The sequence below is a fragment of the Aulostomus chinensis genome, chromosome 23 (assembly GCF_037954235.1).
Source record: "Aulostomus chinensis isolate RoL2024-O1b breed Wild chromosome 23, RoL_Achi_v1.0, whole genome shotgun sequence".
NCBI classification, from domain to species: domain Eukaryota; kingdom Metazoa; phylum Chordata; class Actinopteri; order Syngnathiformes; family Aulostomidae; genus Aulostomus; species Aulostomus chinensis.
The window spans coordinates 4,019,789-4,042,500 of NC_141342.1; the positions used below are offsets into that span (position 1 = coordinate 4,019,789).

The 22,712-nt window shown below is 44.1% G+C and overlaps 1 protein-coding gene across 13 annotated transcripts in view; it reads left to right on the top strand.

Annotated features, from left to right (window-relative positions):
• The window catches only part of cacna1g (calcium channel, voltage-dependent, T type, alpha 1G subunit), a 271,413-nt gene that overhangs the window by 192,534 nt on the left and 56,167 nt on the right, over window positions 1-22,712 (top strand). For all 13 annotated transcript variants that reach the window (XR_015111675.1, XM_086196398.1, XM_086196399.1 and 10 more), the window contains 7 exons: window positions 7,315-7,408; window positions 8,443-8,618; window positions 10,037-10,375; window positions 10,693-10,869; window positions 11,415-11,515; window positions 16,672-16,795; window positions 22,196-22,264. Coding sequence is in view for 12 of the 13 variants with exons in the window: in XM_086196398.1 (XP_086052524.1) it covers window positions 7,315-7,408; window positions 8,443-8,618; window positions 10,037-10,375; window positions 10,693-10,869; window positions 11,415-11,515; window positions 16,672-16,795; window positions 22,196-22,264 (1,080 nt within the window). In the remaining variant the exon portion in view is untranslated. The remainder of the gene's footprint in view (window positions 1-7,314; window positions 7,409-8,442; window positions 8,619-10,036; window positions 10,376-10,692; window positions 10,870-11,414; window positions 11,516-16,671; window positions 16,796-22,195; window positions 22,265-22,712) is intronic.

Sequence of the window (22,712 nt, forward strand, 5' to 3'; positions counted from 1 at the left end):
AAGTTTGATGATATTTTTCCCTTTTAGAAGTAACAGCATTCCCTCAAGGCTCTAGTCACTGTTGCGTTATATTTATTTGCTCATATACTGGATATTGCTATAGCCCTTTTACAGTTTCTAAAGTTCATTTGCTGAATGCACCATAAATTCAGGTACAACGAATGGCAAGGAGTGAAGCAGCAGTTCTTTATTATGTTTTTAGCAGTTATCCTAGTTTTCCAGACGTGAGTACTCAAAGTAATACAGTACCTGGACACTTCCACCTCAGGATGCACCGACAGTCGGATCTTAGCGGCAGGGCTGCTAAATTATTTGAAATGAATTGCACATTATATCACTGCCTTCGCTGCAAAAACATACGCTACGATCTTTTAAACGTGTTTGTCACTGAAATTTCGAACTGTCATGTAAAAGTTAAGATTCCTTCTGATTATACAAATCATGTCACAACTGCAAAATCAGTCAGAAATAATCACAATTAGATATTTTTCATCATGGTGCAGCCCTACTTGATGACTAATATTTTAGTCAGTACTTTTTCACATGAAGTACTGTGAAATATCTAATCTACCAGATGGTTCTGCACCAAGTTTGGTACAGATGGTAGCTCGCAGATGATGTATCCTCATGATTTATGTTACAATTCAGCTCCTATGATCTTCGTCAGCGTTCACAGCTACTTTGCTGACAATCTCCAAACAGGTAGCAGATTATACTCGTGTTTACTGCAGGAAAAATAAGAAAAAAAGAGTCCGTACAAGTTTAACTGCTATTTTTTTTACACAAGTGTTATTTCATTTAAGTCTTGGCAGCAATGATCAATTTTTGGTACATGAAAGTGAAAGAATTATTATGCGCCTCATCGTTCCCTGCAAATGCATCTAGGCTAAATATTGGCAGCCCTGCGTAGGCCGATATCGCTGTGGGTGGGTGTGAGGTTGGAGGTGTGCTACGACTGCGCAGGTCATAGTGCCTTCCTTCGCCCCTCACCCTAACCGTCACAACTGCAGGCCTGACCCAAACATAATTTGAAACCTAACACCAATGGTGTGTCCCAAATTGCATGCTTCCATACTACGTACTTGAAATTTTGAATATACTCAACTCAAAATGGAAAAAAGTGTGGACAGTATGCGAGAATTGAGTATGCCAAAGTACCCGGATGACGTACTCAAATCGGTCAAGATTTTGAGTACGTGACTGTGGACACTCGCTGAGCTCGTTTCATCGATAAAAATGGCGGCGGACAGCTGTGGTGAGAGTCGGTCGACACTGACTCGTACAGAGTCGTCTTTACATCAAATAGCGGGGACAAGTTTGAAATTCTGTGTGGACACGGGTTTGAAAAAATAAAATGACTTGTCACCAAAATGTTCCTCTAAATAGATCCCACAAATAAACTCTACATGCCGTTGACCCTCAGCCAATAGAAGGAGGACATCGCGTCGTCATTTCCGATTGTGGCGTAACAACACGCAATGACCGTTCATTTTGCTGTTTTACTGCTTCAAGAATCGACAAACTAGCGCAGGGAAAGGTGATGGTAATTAGCCGATGCTGATGCGGTGCTAGCTGGTCAGAAATCGGCATAGAAGAGGAAGACATCGCGTCGTCATTTCCGGTGGGTGCGTCGCGCGGCGGTATGCGATTGGGACAGCACAGCACCCTCGAAACTGTGTGAATGAGTACATCGTGTGCTTAGTACTGTATACTCAATTTGAAAATTTTAAGTATGCAGGATGGAAGTATGCGATTTGGGACACAGCACAAGTCTCAATCCCTGGACATTCATTTGAACTGGACAAAGCTGTTGGACCCCACAGATAAAGGGGTCTCCCATTTTTCACACAGCCCAAGTATAGATAAACAAGCCCCCACGCAATTACCCTGCTTCCTTCTATCAACATCCACCTCTCGCCTCCCATTTATTGCAATGTAATTGAGCTTCCCCTGTGAGCCTGCTGCTGCTGCTGCTGTCTATTATTGTCCCACTATCAGCAGCAGCAGGCTGGTCTGGTCCATCTCCTGCTCGCACCACCACCGCCACAATTGGATGGCAGAGTGTAAACAAGCTATCCAAATAGCCGTGCTATTTCAGGACCAGGAGTTACCTGGAGAACGCCACCCCCACCCCCACCCCCCACTCTAGACCTATCATCCTTACCTTCGCATTCTCATGGAGTCGTCCTCTGGATTGATTTGACTTTGATTACCTCCTTCATTGGACTGATACTACCTGTCTTCCTCTGAACTTTCTCCAGTCAACGACGGTATTGAAAATCACAGTCAGGATGGAACCCCCCCCCCCCCCCCCCCCCGTCAGCACAGAAGTAAATCTATCACTCCATCTATCCTCTCTCAAAATACGCTAATTGAAAAAAGAAAATGCGCTCTTGCATATTTTTGATGTGACTGTGGCTATGTGTTGAAGAGACAGACTAGACAGAATTATGCAAGGTGAATGTGTTCATAGAGGATTTGTTTCTGTAATCGGATTTACAAATTAATGTCAGTAAAGAAGTTCTATGTAACCGGCTCCTAGAGGGAGAGAGAAGACGGCTGCTGGGTGGTGCAGACAGACCTGGGAACAGTTGTTGTGAGAGAGGATTAAACTGGTTGATAAAAATCAGGTTTAAGCCAGAGAAATCTCACTTGTGCAGACTCACCTCAGCAGCCGGTCATCTGTGGGCTGTAAAATGTTCCCTCAACAATCAGAGGATTAGAACAGATCTTAGGTCAGCTTGGTCCTCTTGTAGTTGTTACTGCTGTCTGGATTGACCATCTCACTGAACACGTGTGACGCCAGAGTGGAGAGTCCAGGAGATTTCATGGATTCCGCTGCAGTTCTCGGCCCCTTATCACGCTATCATCCCAACTTGTCGGTGCACATGACTCTGATCTATTTAAAGACTGTAAATGTAAGCTGTAGGCGCATTGTGTACGTGCAGGGTTAGGGTTATCTGAACGTCGACTGAAATTTTGAAATCCACACCAGGAAAATGAAGCCTCCTTATCTGGAGCGAGGCGTTTAAAACAGGACCTTGTAGGATTCTACCTGTAGTCATGGTTGGACGACAGCTAGAAAATCTTGCCAAGAAGATGAGTAATTTTATGGGGCTTTTCCAGTTCACCAACACACACACACACACACACACACACACACACACACACACACACACATGTCAGTATATATACAGGGCAAATCAACTGGTTTTCTTCATGCTTAGCTGCAATTAATTAATGGCAAACAGTGTGATTTTACAGCAGGGTTTCAGCTACAACATATCAGGCGAACCCTGCTTTCACACTCACTGACAGGTTAAAATCCACATACAACAACGAAACAGCGTTTTATTCGCTCTTTCAAATCGCCACTCAAACACTATGTGCAGTGAAGGATTGAGGATGAGCAGTGCGAGCATTGGGCGCTTGACAGCTGGAAACTTTTAGTTTGTCTCACGTAAAGGTACAAAGAATATCGTTGTCCACTGCACATTGCTTTCAGCAGAGAAAATACCACATCGAACCTAACAAAGAATCTTTTTAAGACTGTTGCTGCTGACAGAGAGCCGTCGGCTGCCACAGAGGGAACTACTTTAGCAAAACAACTGAAACTGCAAAAGTCATATGGTAAAGCAACAAGTAAGACGTCCGATACTTTTGATACAAAGATGTAATAAGGGTAACTTGTTACTGTTTTTGAGTAACCTGACCAACACCGACAATTTGGAGACACAACCAAGAGTTTCGCCAATGCACTTCCGATATATCGCAGATATCTACGGAGCTAAACAGCTGGACCTGCTGAACACGGTTCAGTCGATGAGGCTGTAAGACGCCTTTGACCGTAATAGCAAGTTGTTTCTGTGTTCTTTTGCACAGTGTCATTGTTGCGCCCAAAGCTCACCATCCGTAAATAGTGAATACATTTTGAATTAAAGGTGAAACACTGGGAACGCGTGCAGATGACAACGTCCCAGACCGCGCTTTCACCCATGTTCTGTTCTCCTATTTTTCTGAGCTTGCTATTAATCAGCACAATATTTGGATGACTTGTTTCTCAGGAACATCTGTTTTTGTGGTGAAAAATCATGTGGTATCACATGTGTTTAATTGTCACTTCTCGCGTGTGTTTTTGTGACAAAACTTAGTTTGCTGAGCAGACTCTCATCTGGGACACAGTCGGCTGTAGTGTGTGAATCACGATGCCTTACACGCACCATATTCAAGACAGAGAGTTGTGGAGTGAGTCTTTATAGGTTCAAGGGTAAGGCCCCTAAAACAAAACCCCCTGGCCTTGCTTTGATTCAGATACACAGACACTGTGTCCCATCCATTTTTACCGTGCTCCATATCCCCTAAACAGGTGGAGGAGATGGAGCTGAGCACCCGTGGTGCTGATGCTCCTGTTACTGCCCCTCACATGGGAGGCTTTGCTTTATTTATGCCTGGTGATTAAATGTGGTGGATGTCTGATATCTAGTGAGCAGATGTTGGTGGACGTGTGCATGTCGGTTTATTTATGCCTAATTTTATAGCATGTCGGTTGGAATGTCATCCCCAATCATTTCAGTGTAACAACACTACTCCCACGACGACTACAACGACTACTTATGGTAACATTTTTGTTACCAATCTAACTCCTTTTTGGTTCAAGCAAGAGAGAGGCTGTGGCAATAATCAAGGCTGAGTCTGAGTCTTCCCTCTCTCATCAAAGCCAGTTTTCATTTTTCTGAATACCTAAAATGCGACAGACATTCAGACAATCCACCACGTCTCACTACAAACTCGCTGGGAACAGGGATGTGGCTGATGAGGACTGACTGACAGAATCACTGGCGATTCACTCAAAAAAGTGGAAAACAGACACAAAATGTTAAAACAAGAACACAGACAGACATTCCAAAACAAACCTGGAACTGACAAACGGCATGATCACAACACAAAGAAACCCAAACTAGATTTCAGAGAACAGAGGGACCGACACAAAGATTAAAACTAAAGTGTCCATGTGAAAAAACGGATTCCCAAACGACGCAATCCAAATGGAACTGTGACAGAGGGCCCAAATAACAAAACTATCTGTATTGACCCGCTTAAAGTCATTTTGAAATTAGTTATTCTTGTATCTCATAAACAGATCTACAGCTAACAGTATGCAGGACCAGGGTGGGTGGGGTTCTTACAGGAAGGCAAACTTGTAGCATTTATTGTATAGAAAAAGTGAAGTTGTCCCAAGTTTGAGCCATGAAGCACACCATTGCCATGCTACCTCTACTAAACTAGAATATCTCAATTAAATGGCTAACTGAACTAAAAGAGCAAATCATTGCAGTCAAATTTACATGTACAGAGAGGAGTGACAACGTTTTCTACAGCATCTTTGGAGCAGCCCTGTACAATAAACACACATGCAGGAGTGTAATGTGCACAGCAGCTTTCAAGTACCTCTTGACTCGCTAGATCGTTAGCGCCTTCTTTCCCTATCTAATTTTATGACACTCCACCCGTTTATGGTAATTAGGAAATTAGGCTAAGGTGCCCAAATAATTACTTTCAATGACTTTCGAGTCCCTCAACAATGGCCATATCCAACATATTTGCAGTAAAAATGTCAATTTATCCTTAGCGGCATTGCCTTTCTCTTACACTCATGGGCTGGATCAAGAAAGTCATTTGTTGGTTTAAGAGGAGGTGCACGGTGGTGGTTCCATAGGCTTTTCTGAACTGTCTATTCACTTTGCTACCACAGAGGTCTGACTCACAGGGCCGGAATCCTATTAATCCAGCATCCACCTGGCACCCTCGCAACATATTAATGAAGTCTGCTGGCTCTGGCATAGGATTACAAAAAAAAAAAAAAAAGAACCTGAGAGGTTCTCTGAAGAAGGTGCACAAGTAGAATGTGAATGAGAGAGTGAGTAATAGAAATAGCAGAGCTTGTTGAAGGCGGCATGAAGGAATATGTAAATGCAGTGCTGAGAGAGATCCACTTCGGCATCACTGTCTAGAACAATGTTAGAAAACAAAACAAGGCATAAATAGTTCTGCTGTTCAGACAAAAGTCAAACTGGGTTGCTGATTTATAGATTGTTGTGCACCACTCTGAAGGAGTTGCATGTGTTTGTGTGTGCAAGTGTGAAAATTGTAGACCTAGCAACCACACTGGAGCTCTTTGGCAGCAGGGAATTGCCATGTGGCCTATGAGTTTCTGTACAACAATCACAACAACATACTGATCAAATTAACTCTGAAAAGTGCCTCCGTGCATATAACTGCTTTTGTTTCAGTGTGTTTTTTTTCGGTGAAACCCCCTCTCTTTCTTTGCATGACAACACTGTTTGTTGTTGTGGCTTTCTCTCTGTACCCTTTGACCTTTGAACTATGGGAGACCTTCAGCTTTTTAACGAGTGAGGTTGCCTCTTGTGCCTGATCCAAAGTCAGATCTGGATCATGACGAGGGCTGCCAATGAATTTTGACATCTAAATATCCCTGTCTGGAAATTGTTTGAGCTTTGGTTGGTAAAGCAGTATGAATATAACCTAAACTTTAGCAAATTTAGACGATCAATAAACATATCAATCGATGAAGGACCTTTCACAATGGACAACAGAAGTGACACAGCGACCAGGATTCGCCATGTGAAAGCGATGACGAAAGGGAGGATCTGCATAAACTTTAGTTGTATATTATTCACAGTCGGATTAACTAATTTAATTGGCCAACGTGTGGGAAATTCAGTGACGCTAGTTTGGCCTTGTACAGACACGTCACGTGTAGTCACATGTGGTTACGTATAGTTACGTGTGGTCGCATGTAGTCATGTGTTCATCATTCATTCACATCATCAAGCTGTGAGATGGTGTGGACGGATGCGTCAGATGTTATCAAGGTTTGTCCAAAAAAACAAAACAAAAAAACATTTCAACTTCGAACCTCAACTGGAGATTGGGAGCAAATTCATTCGTTGAGAATGTTCCCAACAGTTCAAACTAGGGATGGTGAAGTGCCACGGAACCCGTCCCCGTCACTGGCCTTCTCACGAGACAAATCTAATCTGCCAAGTAATGGAAGTGTTAGTTCCTTTTTTACAGTTCACATCTAAGTAGTTTTAGCTTGTGTTGTATTGCAGATTACAAAAGATGTGCATCCACCAAAGCCCATGTTGACAGCCCTCAACGTGATTACTCAGATACTTTGACTGACATACAGCTGAGCATGGATCTGTGTTTGGAGGCAACCCACTTGCTTTCTCTCGGCCATTTAAAGAAACTGACGATTTCTTGTTTTCCTCTAAATGTTTGTGATTCAAGGGTGACGCCTCTAAATCAGGTTCAGAGATCGATTCCTTTGCACGCAGTATGGAGGATGTTAACGGCAGTAAGAAGGATTTATCGGCCTCTGCAGGTGAGCTGTGCAAATACACACAAACCAGTGTACAGACAGCACACATGGCACAGCTCCTTTCAACAATGATGCCCTAAACAAATGTAAAGGATAAAACTGAACCCTCTATGATTCCTTTGACAAACATTTGACCAAACACAAGCCATCTGTGTTTGCACAGTTAACTGCTGGCATTCTCCCTTCCTAATCTTTGCTAGATCCCTGCAGATTACAAACTGTGGGGACTCTCTTAAAAAAAATAGATGTTGAAGTTTGTGATACAGGAGCAAGTAAGGCCAAAGGCATTTGAAGTATATCCTGTGCAAACATTTCCCCCCACCTGTTCAATGTCTGTGGTCTCCTGTTCTCAGTCTTGGCCTCCGACCACACTCGGTGGGCACGTGCCTGGCTGTCTCCCTGCACAACATCAAACTAGCACAGCAGCTTCATCCATAATTCCTCATACGCCAGTTCCCCTCCTCTAATTACAGCTCTTGCAGTCTGAAAAACCCAGTGGAAACACTTGTGTATGGAGTACATCTCCCATACGTACAGTATCATCGCCCCGTCAGTCCCTTCAGATGGTCCATGTAAAACTGCTTACATAGCTGGAAGAGACTAATATTCATCTTGTAGGCCTTGGCTAAAGGTTTGAAGACGGAGGAATTAGCATTATTAAAGTTGCATTACCCTCCGCGTGTCGAGTATTTGTGATGCTGCCAAACATAATATTCTCTCCCACGCATCCCCGAAGATTAATGCCCCATGCTGAAATATTCATGTTGCTCAATAACAGTACAAGGCATCCACTTGAAGTGTGCTGTGTTGCGTAACCGAGGGTGTATCTCAGTGACACCCATCCCCATGTGCGGCCTGGGTTCGTCGCCTCATCCTGTTTTTTTTTCGATTTAATGCCGTCCTCTGTTACTTTTTTCACCTGCTTTCTCTCAAAACCACTTTCTATTCATTGTTTTTTAAATTCTCATCTCTGCTCTCTTTTGATCTAAAAATCAACTCACTCCATTTGACTCTATCTGTCCCTCTTTTACCATTAGTACCTGTAAATGGTCACGTGGACTTGAGGACCAGCAGGACTCCTCCTCTAATAACCCACACGGCGGCTACCCCCATGCCCATACCTAAGCTGCCAGCTGGTGACCCGGTCCAGAGCTACGAGTCTCGCCGAGGCAGCAGTGTCTCCATGGACCCAGCCGCCTATGACAAGTCACCGGTTCGTGCATTTATATCCCCACTTACACTGAAAGCATGTGGTGCATCTCAAGTGTAACAAGCCTGTTCCAGCATGAATACACGTGTAAGAGGATAAGTGTCAGGCGCTCCCACCACCAGTGTCTCTTTGGATTCCGTTGATGTGTCCCGCCGATCTGCAGCAAGCATAAGGATTGATGATGATTAATGCAGAGCGCCTCTAGTGAGGCCTGCTCTCGTACGGTTGCCACTGCCATTCATTATTTGACAAAGTGATGATTGGGATAAAGACTTGAGGGGGAAAAAAATTCCTCGATCTCCACATCTGCTCTTGTCAGTCTGTCAGCGATGAATCTCTATTCAGTTCACCTCTCATCGAGCTGAGTCAATCCACATCCGCTCGGTTTGTTTGCCAGAGAGGGCACGTTCCCAGGGTACAACCGGAACACAGATATAAACACACACTTGTTTTTGCATTTTTCACAAGTGTAGGTAAAAGATCTGAGGCTATGGATTCATGTTAGTTTGCGCTTCCCCTTGCCAAGAAAGTCCTCTTCCTGACAGGTGTTGGATATCAGCATGCTGATTAAATTGCAGGGTTACTGCCCAGGTGAGTCTGGGTCTGGTCACAAGTCTCTCAAATGTGCAGTTTCATCACACGACATGAAGCTTCAGATGTTCCAAGTGTTTAGGGAGCACAATACTGGCCTGCTGACTACGGGAACGTCCACCAGAGCTGTTGTCCGTAAATTAAAAGTTCATTTCACTGCCATAAGCTGTCTCCAACGTCATTTCCAAGAATTTGTTTGCAATACATCCAACTGGCCCCACAACAGCAGGCTCCGTGAAAGCATGCCAGCCCAGGACCGCCACATCTGGCTTCTTCACCTGCGAGATCGTTTGAGACCAAATACCCAGACAGCTGATGCAACGACTGGTTTCAACAATCAAAGAATTTCTGCACAAACCTTTAGAAACAATCTCAGGCAAGTCGATCTCAGAGCTCATCGCCCTTGACGTGGCTGCAGTTTGTCTTGAGTGGGCAAAAGCTCACTTGTGATTTTGCAGATGGTAAATTGAATGCACAGATACCATGACGTAATCTTGAGGATCATTGTTGCACCGTTCATTTGCTGCCGTCAGCTGATGCTGTATCTGCACAGCACCATGTCGCATGGCTGCATCCTCACCAGACATCGGCCACTGAGCATATTTGGGATGCTCCTGGTCGATGTGTGCGCCAGTGTGTTCCAGTTCCTTCCAGTATCCTTCAGCTGGGAAATGTGCTGACAGTTCAATTGTGAACAAATCTTGTGAGAAGGAACCTGTTCGATCTTTTACTTGAACCCTTGAACAAATGATCAAAAACAGTTTAGTCTAAGATCGACAGTGTTTTTTGGTTTTCTTTCCCCAATTTATGATCATTCTGCCCGTCTCCAGACCAGCGCCAGGAGCTCCTCCCCCTACGCCCCCTGGGGCTCCGGCAGCGGCAGAACCAGCCGTCGATCCAGCTGGAACAGTCTTGGTCGTGCCCCGTCACTCAAACGCCAAAAGAGGCAGTCTGGGGAGAGACGGTCGCTCCTCTCGGGAGAGGGAGGCTCCAGCTCAGAAGATGGCGAGGGTGGAGGAGAAGGAGGAGGCGGACTGATGGAGGAGGATGATGCCTCTCTGGCCCGGACAGACTCCATGTCTCAGTCTCAGAGGGGGCCCCGACATCGAAGGATGGAGTCGGTGGAGACACGCAGCTCCATGGATCTACCCCCTGATGCTCTGCTGCAGGTACTTGCAGTTTCTCCATTTGAATAATCCCATTGTCAATATTATATGAGAGTAGAAACTGTCATGAGGACTCATAAAAGCTGCACTAATCACTAAAGTGTACTATCTTTTTACTTCAAATTCTATTATCAGCTTTTACGGCATCATGTTTTTATGCACTTGCAGCAGTAATATTTAATGAAATGGCACCAAACACACAATCCCAGTGTGATGCTATTTTTCACAACAACCTGGCCGTTGAAAACAGAGCAACGCCAGGAAAGGGGCAACCCCCAAAGAGCCTGCTGTCCCTAATCCCTGCCCTTTGCCCCGGCCAGGTGCCCTACCTGTACCGCTCAGCCAGCATGCACAGCTCCAGACCCCCCTCACTGGGTCACGTCCGGCCTGCAGAGCACAGCGATTGCAATGGGAAGGGTTCTCCATCAGTCGGGCCAACACACGTCTCTCTGGAGGACAACACCGAAGACGAAAACGCGGAGGAGGAGGCCAATACGGTGAGTCTCCATGCCTGAGTACAAATGGAGCTTCCTCTTACTCAGTCCACGGACATACAATCATCAGGCTTATTACAACAAGAGGTGAACCACAAATATCATTACATATTAACAAATAATCTCAAATAAACGACTCTGAAAGCTGAACCCTGTACCTCGAATATCTTTTCTCATAACCTGTCTTCAAATTAAAGTCCGCTCTTAAAAATAAGAGTTAGAAATTCTCCAGAGGAAATTTCACTCACTTGATTATAAGATATATGAAATGATTTTGTCAGTGATTATTGTTATTTTTGTTATTACAATGCAAATGCGCTTGCTTGTCTTTAAGAATTTTTTGAATTCAGCTCAGATGATATCTACCCTCTCATCATGCAGGGCCGTATGAACAAACAACTCTTTTTCTCTTTCTCTTTTCTATATTTTAACTTGGTGTTGTAAATAAGTGCTTTGTTGTTCTCAAAGACAAAGCGTGTGTTGCACTTTTAAAAAAAGTAAAATCAAGTTTGGTATTGAGTGCAGTGTGATTGCACGTCTCCCTGCAGGGTCGCTTTGCCAGGCTGTTCCACTGGCTGGAGAAGAAACAGCCAGATTGGTGTCGACAGAGAGACACCTGGTCACTTTATCTCTTCCCTCCAGAGTCCAGGTAGTATTCACGCCTCTGACCTCCAAGTCTACAAGGCTCTGACTCTTGTATTTAATATGAACATTCATGGTTTCAGTAAAATACTTAGAAAGTTTGCTGTTTTCAAATGGAATTCAACAGGACTACTTACTTCTGACATCCCATCGCGCCGACGTTAATGGCAGTGTGTTTTGGCCACAGTGGCAGTGCAGCATTTTTCCCCTTAGCTTCCCACGTCGATGCCTCTTCCCTCCCTCACTCTCACTTCAGAAGTCTCTTTTATCTGCTCATTTCTGCCATGTCAGGGGTGAGGAAGCAGGAGCAAAGGGAGGGAGCGGTGTTATCTCTGCCACGTGCTGACTCCCCTCCCTCACCCCTCCTCTCCTCCTGGAGCTTTGATCCGTGTAGTCGGGGCTGTCTTGTCGGTGGATGTGACTGTGATGGCAGCACCAAGCAAAATGCTGGCACCCACCTGCCATCCAGGCATCACAACATGCCAATTAAACCGGGAAAAACCTGACCCACCACCCACCCACTGGGAGTTTAAAGGAACGCACCAACTTTTTCGGAAATCTGCTTAATTTACATCTTAAGCAGAGCTCAGGATGACGAAACGATAGATACCCTTCTCTCATCCATGCAGTCGGCTGACAGACCTTCAAAGAATGCTAAGTTAGCTTAATACGATGAAGGGTAGAGGCCGGGGAAACAGGATCAGGATCTCTGTTTGTCCAGAACTCATCCTCCTCATCCTGTCTGACAGGTTGGCCGTGATTAGTCGCAGCAGGCTCTCGTCATATAGTGATCCCTGTCGTTGGTCAAGCTTGCAGTACTACGGGAAATCACTGCACTGGTTTTGTCCGAAGAGAAGCTCTGTCTCTGTATCTGATATTAAAACCACATCTTATAATTTCACAGTATTTCATTTTGAACGTGATGCACATTCTTTGCAACCGTTAACGTTAAATGCGTTAAACCGACTCGCGGTAAACTGGTCTCTGTGTGCCTCCTACACATCGGTGTTGGGCAAAGTGTAGTATATCGTTCACCACTGTTTATTTTCATTTGAAAGTAGGAAGTAACTTTACTATATGACTCTATCTAGAGTAATAATTCACCAGTTACTCTACTTTTGAATGACCGTCATCAAAATAACCAACAGAAGTATGACTAGGCATGAAAACACAGGAGCCTGAAATTTATTGGCTCATTTATGAAGATTTATTTGTGAAAAACCATGGAGAAGAATTTTCCGACTGTTAATTCAAAAGTACTTTCAGATTTATGAAGTACTACAGAGAAACTGGATATTCCTATTGTAAATACATCTCATCTGCCAACAAAATAAAACACGTTTTTATTATTCTTAACCTATTCGCACCACCTGGACTGTCATATTTATAAATTTAGAGGTTTTTTATGTAAGTAAGTCGATTGTTCCATTGCATAATTGAATTATGAAGAATAACAAGAGGTTCTGTTCACCACATTTCAGGTGGCAGTGAGATATCGGTTACAGTAACTAATAATATATGACTGTAATATGTTACTGTAATATACATACTGTAATATGTTACTTTTATAATGCATTACCTCCAACACTGATGCACACATATGCAGTTTTTATGTCCCAGTGGTTATTGAAAGTGCAATTCTGAATATCTCTCCATTTAGGTAGATTGGAGCCTGGTCTAGTTTGCCCGAGGCTCTTTCACACAGCCGCCTTTCAACTTAATACTCGTAACCATCAACTGCCTTGTTCCCAGAGATGGATTAGGGGACAGAATGTTCCTCCTCTGAGCCAGCAGCAGCAGAGGTAGTCTGAATTCTGACAGCTGGAACTGTGGAACGCTTTTGAGTTTTTATGTTGTGCCTCCATTGGTGGCTCGGTTCGGCCTGCACAAGCAAAGCAACAGCAGGGGCATTTTCATCGCAGAAAAAAAGAAAAAAAAGAAAAGAAACCTTGCATGAAGCTCAGAAACAATTAAAAATCAGACAAAGCAAAATGTTTTTTTTGAGATATTCTGTTGTTTAATACATAATATACATACATACATACATACATATACAGCCGACCTGTATGAGTGTGAATTTGTTTTTCGTCTGCTTTGCATTAAGGACTTTCAAGACCATGATAATCTGAGCCCTGACAGCACTTTGAGATGGTGCTCTCTCTTCTTTCTTGACAGCATAATCATATAATGTGAGAGACGTTAATCAGAAATGCCCCCCGTGGCTTCCCGGTGAGATTATTAAGAAATCTGAGGAGGTTGGCTCACGCTGGGCTGCTTGCCGACTTTCATTCACATCAGGCTCCCAGGTTTGGCCGTCGTCTAGAGTGACACCGAAGACACGGGCTCAGCATGGCGCCCATTCTGGCCTTGAACCACCATGGACGCCCAACCGTGCTCACAATCACATCAAGAGAGAGCGGCGTCGTGGGGGGCTGTGGTCTGGCAGCTCTCGCGTGGACTTAAGTTCACCTCGACTTGCCTCTGTGCTGTAGTTACTGCTGAGGATTACTCCAGGGGAAGTTTTTAATGAGTGGACAAGTGGGTCCACTTCTTATGCAGGTATACTGTGATCAGCACTCACCATGACCAGAATTATCACCATGGCAATGGACCGAGGATGTGCGCAGAGTTCCTTGTTCAGTACATGATTAGATTAAGTGGGACTAGAATGAACCTCGTGGGGGAGTGGGTCATTTGAGCAGATCAGAATATACAGGCAAGAATAGAAGAAAGACAGCAGGGAAGGGGAGTGGGAGTAATGATCCGTGGTGTTTCATGTTGCAACTTTTGTTTTGCTACTCCACAATGCCAAATGACAGCATGAAAGTGATTCACCCTATATCTGAAGGAAACATTAACCAGTTGTAGCATCTGTCGGCAACCATCCCCGCAGGAGAGGATGTTCTTTATGCTTGCTTTGTTTGGAATGCACTGAAAAACAACAGCGTGTACTCTCGCCGAAGGGAAACAATGTACTGCAGTATGTCAATATGGGGGGTTGAACCCATGAGTGTCTTGCTCTAGTCTTGTAATTCCTGCTCCCAAGTTTAAACTCTGAGACCACTCAACTGTTTCGGACAGTAGAAGATGAGAGGTTAGCCTCCCAGCACCCTCAACTTGGATGCCACCTGTCGTGTGACGTCGATGCATCATGTATCCGTGTCAGGGAGGAAAACCTGCAGCCACTTCGCCGTTTTGAAGCTTAACTGCTCTGCAACACAGAAACTCAATGATGTCGTCCTGGGTGGGGAGCAAACTTACGTCCCGTCAATCAATGCTCCTCTGTTTTCACATGAAGGCATGGGAATGGTAGATAGACTGAGGAGGAGGGACCCTGCAGCCGCATGGGAAGTCATGATTGCTTCTCCTCGCTGCCGTCTCACTGGCCTTGACAAGCATTTTATGAAAGTTTCCTGTGGTTGTTCTCTGCAGCGCCCAGTCCCCCATGCTGATGAAAGGGAACTGTGTCATTATCATTTGCTGCTATCAGGCCACGACTGATCATCTTCCACGGAATATTGAATGTGTCACTCATTTTCAACAAGCACAGCCTCAATCAGCAACCCGCCAAACACAAGAAAAGCAATGGCGTGAGTGTGGTTCTTTGCAAGACAGAATGCCCTGACTCCAGACTCTCTAAAGACAGTCAGTACAACAATACTGACCCTGGTAACCACGACAACAACCTTCATAATGACCCCCGCCAGTCACTTAGACTGAAGAAGCCCCCTGAGTGATTGGCGAAATACCGTCATATACCAATCAAGTGCCGTCAAACTATGACCTGGATAACTGAGGAGCTTGATCACTAACTGTGTAACAGGCCAGGTGAATTCTGGGGAATGTAGTTGAAAAACGAAATCTTATCAGAATTCACGTTTATGCGGGTTTGAATTTGAAAATGTAGATGTCATAAAACAGATGCTGAACAGTGTTTGGATGCTTTTCCTGACATTCTGGAAGTAAAAAAAATCTGTAGCCAATATTTGTATCAGTGACATCAACTGCCAACTCTTTTTTATAAAAGCATCAACATGTCAGTGTTTCTTCCCAAATCCCAAGTCTGACAGAGCAGGGTAGTTTTCCTGTTTTATCGAGCGTTGGTGTTGCCGTAGTTTATGGTGTGTGTGTGTGTGTGAGAGAGAGAGAGTCCTGGGGCCCATTGGAGGAAGAGTTGGCACCCTCTGTCCTCCCTGCCTGAGTAAAACACATGAATTCTTTAGCAGCATAGCTTTGGCATGCAGATATCAAAGGGGAATTAGCTCATCCAGGCTGTATCCTGCATGAATAATGATCACCACCGTCAGACAGACTCAAACAGACTTAGCAAGTGTTGACACAATGGTGTCTGTATTGCCAAATAAAGCCGAAAATCCAGATCTGAGCCTCACTGTATTGTCCCCTGCTGTACACTTACACCGATACGAGTCATCAAAGCGGATTTGTTGCGTGGTTTAATCCCCTCCCAGTGCCATATGTAGTGTTTTCTCTTTCTTTCTCTCCGTCATCGGACGTTAAAAGCCTGGGTACCTTTTCATGTCAGGTAATGAAAGTCAGGATTAATTAATAACTCCTAGTTCTGCACTGGTTCATTCCACAGCTACAGTAACTTATCTAAACTGAATGAGATATTTCATCACTTGGAAAGTTTGTATAGGGTTTTAGTACTGTCTATAATATTTCATATTATTTATAAAGTACATGCTATCATGGCTAACATCTTGTTCACACAAAACTCCGCACGTACGTGAGTCAACCGAAGGTCCACTCATTCCTATTCCTCTGGATTATTTTCAATCTTGTACTTTCTTCATCCCTGCTTTCCCTACACTTACATGACATTTAATACAGGATTATACTCTTGACTGGCGCTCTGTCACGGCATTGTTGTCATGTTTACCTATGATCTGAACCCTTCCTCCAGTCCTCCCTACTTGCTCATCCCATCTCCCCCATGAAGGTTTCTGGGGCATAAAGATAGAACGGCTTTGTTATGGTAACTCTTCTTTCCAGCTGGAGCCTAAGACCTTTTTATTTTTTATTTTTTCAGTTCTCTATATCTGTAAAAGGAGTTACACATTGTAACTGCTTGAAATTCTTAGCAGCAGAAAATAAATGTGCTGCAGCACCAAGTGTCATTCTGTCTTTTTGGCTCTTTCACAGGTTCCGTAACCTGTGCAATAGGATCATCACCCACAAGATGTTCGACCACGTGGTGTTGGTCATCATCTTCCTCAACTGCATTACCATCGCCATGGAGAGGCCTCGCATCGACCCCACTAGTGCTGTGAGTACGAACACACGACGTCACTGTAGGCTGTCAAGTCTCCACCAACATACATCGATGGTCATTGGGATTTATTGTATTTGAAAAGGTTAATGGAAATGGCAAAATTACACTCAAGGCACTTTTACAAAGAATAAATGGGCAAAATGGGAGATGGAAAGGCTTTTTTTTCGAAAGTTCTAATGTGTGGAATCTTTAACTCACACGACAGACGCACCGTTTCCACCGCCGACAACTTTTCCGATTTTCCCAACCTTTGTCTTTGTCTCACGATTGCAGCAGCAGGTCCAGTATAGCTGCTTTTAAGAACATTTACAGCTTGTCCTACTGAGTTGAATACCTCAATTTTTCATGGATCCACAGCCAAGAGAACCTCTTATTCCTCTAGTCTTTACAGCCATGGGTAATATTTCATATTCCACTACCCTCTGATGAAAATATGCATTGTCTAGTCTGGTTAATTTGCTCTAAACCAGTTTCTGCTCCATTTCCTCAATTGCGATATTCATGATTGTGCAACATTTCTTGTGGTAGCCTCACAGTCTGCAATGGCAACGACAGAAGAAATGGAAAAAAGTAGACTGTTGTTGATGTTTATGCTTATTTTGTTTATCAAACACTAAGAAACCTCATGTCAGAAATGGAGAAGAATAGGAGGAAGTGCCTGTCAGTAAACTCGCTTCCCATGCACACAACAAGGAGAGTTAGTACAGTATTTTGTGGTGTGCGGGGAAATGGTGCGGATCGTTATGTAAGCAGGGAACCCCTCCTGTTAGACTGCAGGCCAGTAGCATGTGCACTGCATCATCAATACCATCACCTTCCTACTGTAGCTAATGCACCATCACTTCAGATGAAGCAGGGTTGGCTGGATGCCTCGTCGCAACACACACATACACATCTGACTCCATCTCCTTTTCCTATTTACAGCAATAACAACAGACCTACCGCTCTTTGGATATACATTATAATTAACAACGTTTGATTATTAGCTTTTCCTGCTGCTCTGAGGGAGGTGTGTTGCTGATAGCCCTAATTGTGGTGTGGGCCTGCCTGTACATTTTGCTCGGCTTGATTTGCAACCGAAATGTGGAGGAGAGTGTGCCACTGTAATTGATTAGATTATGTTTTGGCTGGCGTACGTGGCTAACGTCCAGGAAAGGAGATGTTTAACAATCGGAGGGCACCTTACGAGACTGCTAGGTCTCATCAGGACACAGAGTTCTCTCTTTCTCTCTCTCTCTCTCTTACACACACACACACACACACACACACCAGACATATATGAGATAATTTTCTCACCTCTACACACATGCGACCGCGTCATCTGCAAAGACACAAAAACCACCATCACAGCCTCACTAGCATTCAGATCAGAGGGTGGTATTTGCGGATGTATTTGTTAGCTCCGTGTCCAGTCTGAGCCCTGAGGCCATTATTGAAATGAGATGACGCAGCAAGCAGCCAAAAGCAAGAAAACAAGCAGTCATTACAGTTTTGAACTGTGATGCTTGTTGCTCCAGTTCTTATTTACCTGGGCGGCCATTGCATGATGCTATATCTCTTGTGTGGGTTGTTGTGAAATAATGAAGTCAATTGTGAATCGATTTTCAGCGGCTGATTCTGCCTTGTCTGTACGTAACAACCAAACATGTATAATTTATAACTCTTCTGTTTGTGTACATTTCCAATTATCTGCTTTATTTCATAACCAGAAGCCAGCCTAACAACAGCCACAACTTCTATTCTTTAAATAGAAATTAAGTGATCGTTAGTGAGATAAAACATTTGAGTCACAGTGTGTTGGTGTGGAATGTAGTCAGAATAATTGGATTATGGTCCTGGAACTTATGTCACACACTCTGTATTTGGCGTGCAACCTCTTTGTGTTTTGGACTGGTGCTGGATGTTGCCTGGATACCGTCTTCCTGTTGCTCAGTGGAAATTGAAGAGGATGATTATACCACCTATTATGATTTATTATTCCTAATTGTGGAAAGGGACAATACTTCAGTGTCTGGGGCTCTAAATTGAATTACTTCAAGCTTTAACAGTGTAATAGTTTTCTGCATGCACGTCATCTGCTCCAGACAGCATTGAGATGGACAGATGGTGCTACACAGTGAGGATATGTTGCTGGAAAGCTTTCATCACAGTCCAAAGTGGGTCAGCCCTGTTTCCTGTCATGCAGGAAGTTTGTAATTGCATGATTGAAAGTTACATTCAGGAAGATTTTTTTCCTTTACAAATTATTGCCCTCATCATACATGATTATGACTTCCTTTCTTACAAGTCAGATGTTGCATCAGCCAGGCGTCCAGGCCTGCCAGCACAGACTACCTGCTTCCTGTGAGGTTTTGCTTTCACAGGGTTGTAACTAAGCAAAGCCTCTATCGGATAATCAGCTCGTTTGCATCACGGTGAGCGTTACTTCAAACCAGCTCAGGCTTAATGAGAGACTTCTGGTTTCTGGAGCTGCGGTATGACTCACTAGATGCCGGCCTGAAACAGCGTTAGAGATAAGAATTGATGTGGAAGAGGGACAAGTTTTACATGACAAGTGGAGTTGGAATTCTTGTTGCTGTCAATTACAATCTGTTCCTTCATCCCTCAGCTAAAAATACAGCCAAGAATGAACTTGCAATTCAAGAAAATGTCTAGTGGATAATTAAAGGTCTGTCAGTTACTCACAAATATATTACTTCTTTGTGACTGTGAATGCAGGAAGAACGTGCCAAGTATATTTGGCTTGGAGCACATTGTGAGCAGAACTAAAGTATCCGAGCTGCGGTGAATGGGCGCTGAATATGAGGAGCTAACGTTTGATTTAGCAAAGGACAAACTAACTTACTCAATAAAAGACAAAGTCTTTGAGCATGACTGAGGTTACGGCCGATGAAGAGGACGTGGGTCATACTAGACAACGTGCTGAAGAGATTGTAAATGACATTTTTTGGGTCAAATTTGCTGTTTCTAGCTGTTATTTGATATTGTCTTCAACCTAAATATACGTGGCTGGCTCGTTCTGCATTTTAGAGTCACAAAGAAGTTATGCAGGAGGGGAAAAAAACATCCTCATGCGCTCAAGACATGTACTTTTCAACACTTGAAAGGCAAAATACACATAATAGGTTAAGTGTTGCTTTAAATGTTGTATTTAGGTGACGACAGTTTACCAAAATTACTCAGTGCACAAATAGAAATGAGCATAGAAGTGCTTTCCTTCAGCCAGTGGCTAAAATGGTTAGCAGTTAGCGGTGTGGGGGGCTAACTATTTTTTTTCATCTTCCAGATTTAAAAGTCCAACAGGTACAGCAATTGAGTGTGCAACTGTTGTATTGGGATGTATTTGTGAGTAACACAGCAGAGAAAGACATGACATACATGGTGATGACTTGATTGGAATGCTGAAAAGTGGGCGTATCCAGAGAGTGTCACTACAAACATGGGCATCCAGACACGGATGAATCCATGCACCACCTATGAACAATTTTTTGCCAGTTGACAGGTGGCTGCCACGATATTACTGGTAGAAACTGGTTTGCCGAGCTTATTTAAGCGCAGGTCACATAAGTTGTTCAGGGAAACACATGGGTGTATTTGTGAACATTCTCAGTCCTCAAGGTCATCGTAATTCTCAAAAATGATCAAACTAGGCAACTGGACTCTCCTCTTGTAAGTGAAGACGTTTCGCCTCTCATCCAAGGAGCTTCTTCAGTTCTAAAATTCTGGTGGGAAGTATCAGGTATAGAACCACCCAGGGGGGTGGTGGCAAAAACAAGTGGTCGTGAGGCCTGAACAGCGTTCTAGACAGGGAGGACAGATGGTTTGAAAGAGGGGTGAAAGAAGCCATTCATGTCAAACTAGAACGTCCATCTTTGAACAGAGGAGGGGGCCTCAGAGACCGCCTATCACCCACCTACAATGCCGTCCTTATATCCCTCCCCAGGAGGTGCAGCCAGCGTTCACGCTGGGAGGGGTAACGACCCGAAACCGAGGCCAACGACTCACATCACCACCTAACGAGCCCAGTGTTCTGGCCTTACGACCACTTGTTTTTGCCACCACCCCCCTGGGTGGTTCTATACCTGATACTTCCCACCAGGAATTTAGAAGTGAAGAAGCTCCTCGGATGAGAGGCGAAAGGTCTTCACTTACAAGAGGGGAGCCCAGTTTCTGATATTGATCATTTTTGAGGAAATCATGTAGGGCTTTAAACAAATGTATGTTGTCGAAAAGGCCAACCGTGTGATCAGCGAGCTGAACGAAGACATCTGTCATTCAGCACGACTTCGAGACAGTCATTCGTCCATACCTTTGGAGCACAGGCACATTCCTGCCTTTTGCAGCAGGAATGGGGCCAGATGTCTTGCTTCCGTTTCAGTCTAGCTTCATTTTTTTGAAAACCCATATTTGTTTTATTAATCAAATGATCTTTTCCTCAGCAACAATGAACATACACATGGACAAAATACGAATTGATTGAGCCTCACTTTGCGGCACGCTAACTACGATATCAGGAACATCAGGAATGGCTGCTGTCAAGACATGAATTTAGTAGCCCTCTTTGCACAAGAATTCCCAGTGATGTCATGCCTGACATTCCCAGAGACTCTGCAGCACTGACATCTCTGTGTTTATGTGTGTGTAATGTTATGTTCCTCCGAGCATGTGCAGTGATGGTCGGGGGGCCGTGGGAAAGGCAGCCACCTTCACCCGTTCACGCACGCACAACAAGACATTCAGAGGCAAGGCAGGGTCTCATCTTCCCAAATAGAGGGGAAGTAGGTTAAACAAGCAGCCGGTGAAGGGATCTTATTCTTGCTGGCCTGATTGTTTTCCCTCGTCAGTCCCTGTTTAGCTCAGTAAACAGTCTCCCATCCCGTCCTGCTTGCACAGCCATGCTGCCCCCGAGCAACAGGGAGGCATGGGAGTGCAGCAGGAGGACTGTGTATAGATGGAGGTCTAATCGCTCCGTCCTGATGGTGTTGTGTTGCATGCACACGAAAGAAATTACAGCGCTTGTTTTATAAAATAACCTCCACTGACGGAACAAATCCTGGTGCAGCATTCTTGTTACACTGGGAAAACAGCAGTCTAAAGTCATAATTTGTTGAACTATAAATGCTTATTTGAAACACTGAGAGACTCGAACACTGCTTGTTCCAATGCAGTCGATTCAATGAAATGAGAGCATACAAATTTAGGCTCAAAACGTCACATAAGAAGTCCACTGAGCAACAATGGTGGGGGCCCTCGATTGAGCGACGATTAACTGATTGATTTCTGATTAATTTTCAGAATAAGACACAAAGTCTTCAAACAAAAACGTGAGTTATGAATCATTAAGACTATTTGAACGTGCGTGAGCTTAACTTCCTTTCATGTTGCATTTTGCAGGAGCGGATCTTTCTCACGTTGTCCAACTACATCTTCACAGCGATCTTTGTGGCTGAGATGGGAGTGAAGGTAAGAGAGCGGCTGCCTAGCAGAAGCCCCATCAGCCTTCACGGCTCCTTGTGAAACAAACCCTTTTTGTTTCATCATAGTTTGGCTAACTCTCAGGTGTTTAGGTGACAGGCTGCAGCATATTAATCCAAATCTTAATGGGCCGGACTGTGGCATTTTATGATTCTCAGTTTAAACTTTTGGATGCATTTTTCTGTATAATTTCTGAGGTCATCATTGACTGTCCCATCACAAAACATTCACTAGCCCAGGATTGCCTCACTTCAAATCTCACCATCCAAAGTCTTGAAAGAAACATGTGACACATTTGTATTCACTTACAACGGAAAAAGTCTGCCCAAAGTGGAGAAACCAGACTGCCAGAACTGCTCACACACGAAGCTGCAAAAAAATGGAGCCAGCCTGATTCTTGTGTGTCCTGGAAGATGTGCGTCTTCACACACCGAAA